The sequence below is a fragment of the Dasypus novemcinctus genome, chromosome 19 (assembly GCF_030445035.2).
Source record: "Dasypus novemcinctus isolate mDasNov1 chromosome 19, mDasNov1.1.hap2, whole genome shotgun sequence".
NCBI classification, from domain to species: Eukaryota; Metazoa; Chordata; class Mammalia; order Cingulata; family Dasypodidae; genus Dasypus; species Dasypus novemcinctus.
Genome location: NC_080691.1, coordinates 5,873,600 through 5,884,915, shown reverse-complemented (window position 1 = coordinate 5,884,915; position 11,316 = coordinate 5,873,600). Strand labels below are relative to the sequence as shown.

The 11,316-nt window shown below is 44.5% G+C and overlaps 1 protein-coding gene across 8 annotated transcripts in view; it reads left to right on the top strand.

Annotated features, from left to right (window-relative positions):
* Nucleotides 1-11,316, top strand: part of ZNF10 (zinc finger protein 10) — a 100,641-nt gene that overhangs the window by 66,527 nt on the left and 22,798 nt on the right. For all 8 annotated transcript variants that reach the window (XM_071209717.1, XM_071209719.1, XM_012522475.4 and 5 more), the window contains one exon: nt 10,070-10,161. In XM_071209717.1, the coding sequence (XP_071065818.1) occupies nt 10,070-10,161 (92 nt within the window). The remainder of the gene's footprint in view (nt 1-10,069; nt 10,162-11,316) is intronic.

Below are 11,316 nucleotides of genomic sequence, written 5' to 3'. Positions count from 1 at the left end.
GAACCTAACCAGGGGCCACCTGTGTGATAGGCAGGAGCTCAATCGCTTGAGCCACATCTGCTTCCCAAGAGGGATATTCTTGATTCCCTTTGTTGTCTTTTTGTTGTTTTCTTTTTTGTTTTTCAAGTTTTAATTATTTACTTATTGAGGTTATTTTGACTGTTTATCTCAAAATTACCCTTTTTTTTTTTAAGATTTATTTTTTATTTATTTCTCTTCCCTTCCCTTCCCAACCCCTCCTGTTGTCTGCTCCCTCTGTCTATTTGCTGCGTGTGTGTTGTTCTTTGTCCGCTTCTGTTGTCAGGGGTACAGGAAGCTGTGTTTCTTTTTGTTGTGTCATCTTCTTGTGTCAGCTTTCTGTGTGGGCAGCATTGTTCTTAGGCAGGCTGCACTTTCTTTGGCACTGGGTGGCTCTTCTTACGGGGCACACTCCTTGTGCGTGGGGCTCCCTTACGCGGGGACAGCCCTGGGTGGCACGGCACTCCTTGTGCGCATCAGCACTGCACATGGACCAGCTCCACATGGGTCAAGGAGGCCCGGGGTTTGAATTGCAGACCTCCCATGTGGTAGACGGACGCCCTATCCACTGTGCCAGGTCTGCTTCCCTCAAAATTACCCATTTTATTAATATTTTCAGTGTTCAAGATCAAGCAGGTTTGTGTGTGGTCCTTCAAAAAAAATGCAAGTTCTGCATATCTAGCTCCTAGCTTCATCATTTCCAGGTTTTCTTAAAATCACATAGATTAATTGGTAGTGTGTTCATATATATATAATAAATCAAGATTATGTATATCACTAGAATCTAAGAGATAGGTATGTATTCATATCAATATCATCTTGCATCTAGATTAGAATAAAGATTACATAGATCCCCACCGAAAATGTATGGAGAAGGTGAAGGATTTCCACTTTAGCTGCCCTTTGAGGGCAAAAGGAGGATATAAAAAACAAAATGTAAAAGGGAAGGCAGAATGCCAATCAGACAAGTTTTAGTCAGGTTAGAGATGTTGGCTGCAGTTCACTGGCTGGGAGCTAGACCCTTCCTACCCCAACCTTTTTTTTTTTAGGAGGTACCTGGGATTGAACCCAAGACCTCATGTGGGAAGCAGCACTCAATCACTGAGCAACATCTGCTCCCCAATGAGAGTTGGATTTTCTGTTGGTTTGTTTTATTTTTAGGAGGTCCTGGAGATCAAACCCGGGACTTTGTACGTGGAAAGCAGGTGCTCAACCACTTGAGCTACATCCTTTCTCTTCCCCTACACTTTTTAAACCACCTCAACACTATACTAACATTTCTTTATGACCTAATTAATCTATTCTTCCTCCATTTCATTACAGTTTTCCCTCCATTTTTCAAAGCCTCCTGGACAGTTAATCCCATGTACTTCTGCCCCTTCTTGAAAACTGCTCATTTGTTCTTTCAGTCCTTCCCTCAGCACATAGTTATGTTTGCTTATCAATATTTTATATAAACATTGTTCTGGATGTTTTGCTTAGGGCACTACAGTATTTAAATATATATGTGGTGTACTTTATGGAAAAGAGATGGCAAAATTATTATTAGTAGTAATGATTAAATGTATCCCCAGGAATTACAAGAGATTTTAGTAACATCAATGAGTTTTTAGTAAAATGACTGAAAGCAAAAGAAATAAACTGACAGATTGCCTTTCTTTCCTCAGTCATAAATTAGCACATCCTTTATAAAAGAAATTCTATTTATAATAATAAAAAGCCCACAAAAACTAATGTTAGTATAACTAGAAATATGCATGATCTATATGAGGAAAACGTCAACACCTTACTGGGAGATACAAAATGAAGGACAAATAGGAATGAGAACAGTTCGAAAAGTTGGTTTATAGATTGAATTCATTTGTTAATAAAATCTTATATGGGATCTTTAACAATAATAGCCTCATGCACTTTGTTCTTCCCCTTATATCTTTGTGCTTCTCAAAAATGTTACAGAAATGGCTCATTCTTTTTCTTCATGGTTTGACTAGAAAACTTTCCTGTTTAAGGAGAAATACTCTTAGAAATTATGGACTTCCTTGGTTTTCATCAAATAATTCAAGCCCCAAAGGTTCCGGAGCATATAGTTTAAATAATGTTTCTTGTTTTATTTTGTTTAAGGAAAAGGAAGTTTCATGTTGTAATGTGTGTTTTGCTCACAGTACTCTTTCACCTGCACTAATCTTTCTAGCATGTCTCATGTCAGCCGTGGTTCACAAATCTTCTGGTTGTGGAGCAGGTCAGGATGGATGTAGCACAGGCTGCTTCTGTCTGCGTCTGTATCTCTTTGACCACGACCAACACCAAGAGCAGCATTTTTGCTTCTTTTCACACAACTCCTATCAGCTGCCTGATCTTTACCTTTACTGTCCAACATTTTATTATGAAAATATTTTAACATGTGACTAAGTTAAAATAATGTTACCTGAATACTTGTATTCCAGACACTCAGATTCTTCCATTAACATTTTACTATACTTAAGCTTTTTTTTTTTTTTTAAGATTTGTTTGTTTATTACCCCCCTTCCCCTCCTCCTCCAGCCCTGCTGTTTTTGCTGTCTGTGCTGTCTTCTCATTTTCTGTCCTCTAGGATTCACAGGGATTTGATCCTGGATTTCTCTGATGGGGAGAGAGGTTCCCTGTCCATTGTGTCCCCTCAGTTCCTGGTTTCTGCTGTGCTTCACTTCGACTCTCCCCTTGTCTCTCTTTTGATTCGTCGTCATCTTGCTGCGTAACTCACTTGTGCGGGGCACTGGCTCGCTGTGCGGGCACTCGCATGGGCACTGGCTCGCTGTGCGGGCACTCGCATGGGCACTGGCTTGCTGTGCGGGCACTCGCATGGGCACTGGCTCACCTCGCAGGCACTCGCATGGGCACTGGCTCGCTGTGCGGGCACTCGCATGGGCACTGGCTCGCTGTGCGGGCACTCGCATGGGCACTGGCTCGCTGTGCGGGCACTCGCATGGGCACTGGCTCGCTGTGCGGGCACTCGCATGGGCACTGGCTCGCTGTGCTGGCACTCGCATGGGCGCTGACTTGCTGTGCGGGCACTCGCATGGGCACTGGCTCGCTGTGCTGGCACTCGCATGGGCACTGGCTCGCTGTGCGGGCACTCGCATGGGCGCTGGCTCACCTCGCAGGCACTCGCATGGGCACTGGCTTGCTGTGCGGGCACTCGCATGGGCACTGGCTCGCTGTGCGGGCACTCGCATGGGCGCTGGCTCGCTGTGCTGGCACTCGCATGGGCGCTGGCTCGCTGTGCTGGCACTCGCATGGGCGCTGGCTCGCTGTGCTGGCACTCGCATGGGCGCTGGCTCGCTGTGCTGGCACTCGCATGGGCGCTGGCTCGCTGTGCTGGCACTCGCATGGGCGCTGGCTCGCTGTGCTGGCACTCGCATGGGCACTGGCTCGCTGTGCGGGCACTCGCATGGGCGCTGGCTTGCTGTGCGGGCACTCGCATGGGCACTGGCTCACCTCGCAGGCACTCGCATGGGCACTGGCTCGCTGTGCGGGCACTCGCATGGGCGCTGACTTGCTGTGCGGGCACTCGCATGGGCACTGGCTCGCTGTGCGGGCACTCGCATGGGCGCTGGCTCGCTGTGCTGGCACTCGCATGGGCGCTGGCTCGCTGTGCTGGCACTCGCATGGGCGCTGGCTCGCTGTGCTGGCACTCGCATGGGCGCTGGCTCGCTGTGCTGGCACTCGCATGGGCACTGGCTCGCTGTGCGGGCACTCGCATGGGCGCTGGCTTGCTGTGCGGGCACTCGCATGGGCACTGGCTCACCTCGCAGGCACTCGCATGGGCACTGGCTCGCTGTGCGGGCACTCGCATGGGCGCTGACTTGCTGTGCGGGCACTCGCATGGGCGCTGACTTGCTGTGCGGGCACTCGCATGGGCACTGGCTCACCTCGCAGGCACTCGCATGGGCACTGGCTTGCTGTGCGGGCACGCTTTTACTTCTTTTTCACCAGGAGGCCCCAGGGATCAAATTCAGGTCCTCCCATATGGCAGTCAGAAGCTCTACCACTTGAGCCACATCCTCTTCCCTAATCTTAAGCTTAATACATGTCTATCCCTGTCTTCATCTGTCAGTCCACATTGTTTTTTAAATGCATTTCAAAGCAAATTGCAGACATCAGTGTGCTTCTCCTAAATACTTCACAGTGCATATATCATTAACTAGAACTAGACATTTGTTTAGTGTTTTCTTTTTTTTTTTTTTATTTCTCTCCCCTTTCCCCCCCAGTTGTCTGTTCTCTGTGTCTATTTGCTGTGTATTCTTCTTTGTCTGCTTCTGTTGTTGTCAGCGGCGTGGGAATCTGTGTTTCTTTTTGTTGTGTCATCTTGTCGTGTCAGCTCTCCGTGTGTGCGGCGCCATTCCTGGACAGGCTGCACTTTCCTTGGTGCTGGGCGGCTCTCCTTACTGGGCGCAGTCGTTGCGTGTGGGGCTCCCCTATGTGGGGGACCCCTGCATGGCAAGGCACTCTTTGTGCGCATCAGCACTGCGCATGGGCCAGCTCCAAACGGGTCAAGGAGGCCGGGGTTTGAACCGCGGAGCTCCCATGTGATAGATGGACGCCCTAACCACTGGGCCAAGTCCGCCCAGTGTTTTCTTTTGATGTAAAGTTCATGTAAAATGAAATGCACAAAACATAAGTAACATTTAATGAGTTTTGACATATGCATGATGCTGGTTTTTTGTATCTTTATATATCTCTTTACCATCTCTATTGGTCCCAGGTTTCCAAATGCTGGTTCCATTTTCCTGATCATTTCTTGCCCTTTGCAAACACCAAATAATAGTAAACTTATTCCAATTCTGAAGAGAACTTGTTCTCTTTTATTAAGAAGCATATACTCTTGGGAGTGGATGTGGTTCAAGCAGTTGAACACTTGTTTCTCACATGGGAGCTCAACGTTCAGTTTCCAATACTTCCTAAAAACAAAACAAAACAAAAATGAAAAAAACAACTCGGGAGCCAATGTGGCTCAGTGTTTGAGCTCTAGCTTCCCACATATGAGGCCCTGGGTTCAATCCCTGGTCCTAGGTACCTCAAAAACAAAGAAAGCATATACTATATCCACGCAAGTGAATGGATGTCCCTCACAAAATCTTCGCTGTCCCTCAGCACTGGCCCCCCAAGTACTAGACCTTTATTAGGAAGACAGGGGCTTTGAGACAAATTATCACTGATGGTGCAAGTTAAATATTTCATAAATTCCATAGTGAATGAATATGAAGTACAATGCACTGTGTTAGTCTCTTTCAGGGATTTAATGAGATTTTCCCAATTCTCATGTGGTTCCTTATCTAATAAAGGAGACAGACAAATACTGATAACATAAGGCAGATTGTGTAAGTGCTAGAATAGGAGCATGGACAATGTACTCCATGATTACTGGCAAAGGAACTATTGATTCTGTGTTGGACAATTAGAATGCTTTAAGGAAAAGGTGGTGTTTAAATGGGTTTTAGAGTATATGGGACAAGCGCAGTGGGAATTAAGGTTGAAAAGTCATCAGGGCCCAGAATGTAGTCAATCTTGAAATGTGTATACTATAGTGATTTGATCAGAGCCATGCTGTGGAACTGGTTGTACCTCAGATGGTAACTTTCACAGCCTCCTTCATACTTGAGGTTTTTTCCATCTCATCCCCGTCCTCTATCCTTACGAGTTTACTACAAAAGCAAGCTGTTTTGTTAATTCTGTTTTTTTTTAGGTACTGGGAGATGGGGATTGGACCCGGGACCTCATGTGTGGGAAGCCGGTGCTCAAACATTGAGCCCCGTCGGCTGCCCTGAGTTGGTTTTTTGGTTTGTTTTGCTGGTTGTCTTTTTGTTTTTTCAGGAGGCACTGGAAACTGAACCCAGGACCTTCCTCATAGGGGAGCTTAACTGCTTGAGTCACATCCACTCCCAAGCTGATTTTAAAATTCATGTGAAAAAAAAAGTTCATGTGGAAATGCAAAAGACCTAGAATAGCCAAAAAAACAAAACAAAACACTGAATAAAAGAACAAAGTTGGAGGACTAACACTACCTGATTTCAAGAAGTATTGTAAACCTACAGCAATCAGAACAACCTGTTATCATTGTAAAAATAGACAAATAGATCATAGAATAAAATTTAAAAGTCCAGAACTAAACCCACATATTTATTGATTTTTTACAAGGTGCAAAAGCAACACAATGGTGAAAGGACAGCCTTTTTAGCAAATTGTGCTACAAAACAAAAACAAAAAAACTAAGATGTATACTTTGCACTTTATACAAGAAATTAACTCAAAGTACCTTACGGACACTGCACTACCCCTGGAGACTCCCAATCAGTAAAGGACATCATAACTTTGGTGTGTATTTAGAAAACTCTGGCTACAGTCTGGAAACTGGACTGGCAGAGGGGGCTGGTAAGAAGGAAGCAGGAGACATCAAGTAGCTGTTAGTAGTATTCTAGTCTAATGATGATGGTGGAGGCTTGGGCCAGGGTGGAAACAGTAGGGATAGAGATAAATAGATACTGTAGACAGATTTAGAGGTAGAGCAGTAGAACTCTAAACTGGAGCCCTCCTTAGGGATTGGGAAAGGGAGAACTTGTAGAGGGATGGATTGTTATGAAGAATTACCTTCATATTTCCTCTAGAATGAAATGTAAATGTGCAATGCAGAAAGTGCTGGGAAAAGACCCAGTATAAGAATCAAGAAGTCTGGATTCTAGAATTAGTGATGTTAAATGCAGGTGATCTTGTGTGAAAATGTTCCATTTTTTTTTCTTTGGTATTGAAGAAGAGTGGCGATGTTCAAATGCTAACAGATGCAAATGTTGGCTTTGAATTTCTCCCAATATAATTGCTCCCAGGAGTAGGGAGGGAATGAGATCTCTTGTGAGAGTTTGCTATTAATATTTACTTTAGTTTTCTGGCTGTTGAAGCAAATACCATGCATAGGTTTGCTTAAACAATGGAAATTTATTGGCTCACAGTTTTGAGACATGGAGAAGTCCAAAATCAAGGTGTCATCAAGACAGTAGTTTCTCCCAGAAGATGGGGGTATTTCAGGGCTGGCTACCTCTGACCCTTGGCCCTCGTCTTTCCTGTCACACAGCAGCACATGTGGAAGCCGCTCCCGGCTTCTCAGTTCCATCGACTTAGATTCTGGTTTTTCTCTCTGTGGCCTTCCCTATAAGGCCATCAGTATTAGGACTAGGACATTGCTAAGTACAAAGCCTCATCAAAATTATTGCGGTACATGGTCTGTAATAGGGTACAATTCCTCTCTGTAGACGTATTAAACCTAGGAAACATGTTATCTGCCTCCAATATACAATGGAGGGACAGGCATAGGATAAGCATTCCCATTCCAGAAGGGAGAAATAGAGGGAAAATAGGGGTCATGGGTCCCAAACAATTCCAAAATCCAGCAAGAAATTAGATTTCAAGGTCTCAGGATCATCTGTGGATGAATGTTTTGTCTTCTGGGCTTGATGGAGCAGAAGCCACACCCCTACCAAGTACTTGTGCAGTGATCGTGTTCTCTCTGAACACTGGGGTGAAGGCTTCACCCTCCCCAAGCATCAGGATGGTAATCAGTCTCTCCATGAATGCAGGACATAGGCCCCACCCTCTCTAAGCATTGGGATGATGGCCAGTCTCTGTATGACTGCTGGGGCACAGGCTCCATCTCTGAGCATTGGGGTGGCAGCACTGTCCCTGAACAATGGGACACAACGCCCAACCCCTCCAAGTGCTGGGGCAGATGTCCTGCTCCCTTCAAGCACAGGGGCAGATCTGCCCTTCTCAGGGGCCTACTCTCTTGGCCCAGGGAGATCTCTTCAGTCCCTTCCTCACTTTCCATGGTTCTGTCCTTGAAGTCATTTTTCCTTCGGTTTATCTCGTCTCTATTCCTTTCAGTCCAGGGTGGCAGTAGTTTCACTCATACAAATTTCACAAAAAGAAATTGGTCAACTTTGCATGTAGTTCTCAAGTCTAAACCATCAGACAATAGTACTTTCCATAGATCCTCCCCATATAATTGCATGTCCCATCCTGACTGTCACTGACATGGCTCATGGATCCATGTTCAATGAAACCCTCACTTGGAGCCTTGTTCTCTGGGGACTCACTTTTCACAAGCTCAGGGACATCCCCGATAGAGGTGCTTCTGGCTCTAGTCTCAGAGTATCTTTATCTGGATAGGCTCAGAATTTTCCAAACCATCGGTTTCTGGCTTCCTTGTGCTAAAGAGTTCATTTCTCAGCTTATTTTCTTCCCTTCTCATGTCACTATCAGCTGCAAGGAGAAACCAGGCTGCACCTTTCACGCTTAGCTTAGTGGTCTCCTCAGCTAAATAGCCACGGTCATCGCGTGGAAGGTCTACCTTCCATCCAGCATCAGAACTCAATTTTGCTAAGTTCTCCACCACAGTATAACAAGAATCACCTTTCTTCCAATTTCCAAGGACACAGTCATTTCCTTCAAAGTCCTCACTAGAAGTACCTTTAATGTTCATATTTCTACCAACATTCTGTTCATGGCAAATTATGTATTCTCTAAGGTGATACAGACTTTCTCTACAGTTCTAACATTTGAACCCTTACAGTTCTTCCAGCCTCTATAGCATTACAAAAGCATTTTCTTTTGCTTTTAATGATCTCTCTTCTTGACTGTCTATTCTCTTTTTCTACTTATTATCAAAAAAGAACATAAATGTCTTAAGCCCCCAAATGTATTGAAAACCTGGGCGGGGGGGTGGAGTGGGGAGGAGAAATAATCTAATTTTTCAGAGAATATTATACCTGAAGAAACACACTGTTGAATTGTGAAGTGGCCTGTTTCTTGAACCCTCCAAATTTCTAGTTTGCGTAATGGAAAATAATTCTTACAGCTGATCTCCCTAGGAACCATAAGCCACTTAAAGGGAAAACTCTCTGAGGCCTTTTGTGAGATATTTAGGTAATTCTTATAACTTGGAAGGGGCCATATGTTGCAAAACCCTGATTGAATCTGGAATCTCTGCCATTAGTATAGGAGTAGGTCCTAAAAGTTCTTATGCACTGAGCTCCTGACCATCATTCTCGAAATGATCAGGTTTTGAGGGGAGGTTTTTGGTATTCAGAGAAGGTAGGTATATGATAACTCTGGTGGAGGATTTCCTCCAATATTTGAAGAGGCAGATGAGAGTTAGCAATACTTGTCAACGAGAGTGTTGTTAGTAGGATGTGAGATGGGAAAAGGTAGTGCTGTATTTTTAGGATATGAATCCAGGCTAATGACTTTGCACAGTTTTTTCCCCTGTGGGCAAAAATAAGCCATTAAAAAATATTTTGAACAAGGCCCATAGAGACCACAGAAACAGGTACCGTTTACTATTTCTATACATTTGCTGTAGCTATATATCCGATCCTGAATTTTTCTGCGGACAAAGCAAAGAGGGCAACGTGCCCAGTTCTAAGATCTGTTAGGGCCACAAGATTAAAAACTAGCCTGTTTCCAGGAAGCATCGGTTTTCTCGATCCCAATCCCTGAGGGATATTCCCCTGTGGATCCTCGTATAAAGGTGATTCATGTATGTTTTTGGGATGACTCAATTGGCTTTTCTTATAGCATCTCTTCATCCAAGGCTTAGTATAGTCTTGGCTGAGCTAGGTCTCTAATCCTATTCCAGTTTTATGGATAAAGCAGGTATGATTTAGGGATAGCCTCATCACATTGAACATTTATCTATGAAATGAGGATGTTAGATAAGATCAGGGTTTATCTCCCCCCCCCCCCCCCCCAATAAAAAGGATTTTTAGTGGTAAAACCATTTATTTCCAAATGAAATTTAGCATGGAATCCAGATAATAAAGGAGGATTAAAAAAGCAATTTATGTAGCCTTTTTCTTCCTGATCTTGGGGAATTTCCAGAATTAAAGATGTGTTTATGGACTATATCTGATGTGTGTGTAGAGGGTGATTGAGTTACACCCAGATGCTTTTTGAGAGATTCTAGGTCCTGCCATTTAGGGAACCCCAGTCAGAGCAAGCTTTCCTCATGTTTCTTTCTTTTCTCTAGGTTTGCATTCTCTAGATTTTCCCATTACTCAAGAAAGTGTCATTAAGAAAGAGGAGGGCATGGAGGCCGAGGCACTAACTGCCCAGTCTCAGGTAAGTTGGAGCTGCCTTTTTCCTTTTTTGTTTTCCAACTGCAAATCCCTTTTTTTGCCTAAGTCCTGAAATTCCTTTGCTTAGGAATTTATATCTCAGACTTTCCCTCCAGAACTAGGACTGCTTTGCTTTTTTGGTACTTATTCTATTTCATTTAATACAAAAAAAACACAACATAGGTTTAATAGTAATATGGGCAGGAGTCAAGTGAAGGCGTATTAGGACCCTGATAAGGTGCTCCTGTGTTTCATCCACAATAAGGAATTAAGCCCATCACACACTTCCTCCCCCAAAGATGATGAGTACAGTTTAGCAGGAGGCAACGTATTTGAGTCTTTTATCAGGTTTCTAAGCGCAAAGAACTGGAAGGATGCAAACAGGAGTTGAGTGAAAAGGATACCAAACATCTTTGTCTGGCATAGTTTATTCTTTCTGTCACAGCCGGGATCCTGGCTCCTCTCCAAGCCCTTTCCCCTACTTTCAAGGATTTCCAAGAACAGCCCTTTCTTTTATTTTTCATCAGATTTACTCAGGCCTGAGGGTTACTTGTTCTCTTTCAGTCAGTGATCAGGGGTCCAGGAGACTTGTTACCCTGAAGGGTGGTGAGGGAGAATCGTCCTCATAATTACACGCAGATTTTCTTCAGTGGTATCTTTCAAGGATTTCTCTAGTCCCTGCTATTCCCTGAGTAAGATGATGTGGGCTGTATTAATTCCTCTGTGGGGAGTGCCTGTTGGAGGAGCTCAAGGAAACACATTATCTAATTATCAGGGGGTAACCGCACCCACGGGGGTGAACTCAGAGGAAGATGGAACCTCCAGGAGCAGAGGGATGGGGGCTGTCCAGGGCCAGGGTCTCGGCGCCATTCACCTTACTTAACTGCTTCCTCCAGAGGGTCTCATGCTGGTCTGCCCAGGTAATAGGGAGTAACAGGTGTGGCAGGGTCTGAGCCTCTAAGACCTATTACTCCCCGATTGATCTGTGGTGAGCTCATTCTCACGTTGGGCAGGTAGTTGGTGTACATTTAACACAGGGAAATTTAAATAGTTTCATTTTCAGAGAAAACTTCCTCAAAGGGTGTTGAAGCCAAGATCTTAAGGATGACTTGTGATTGTCCAAATAATTATTAGAGAACTGGATTTTGAGGACCCAGAT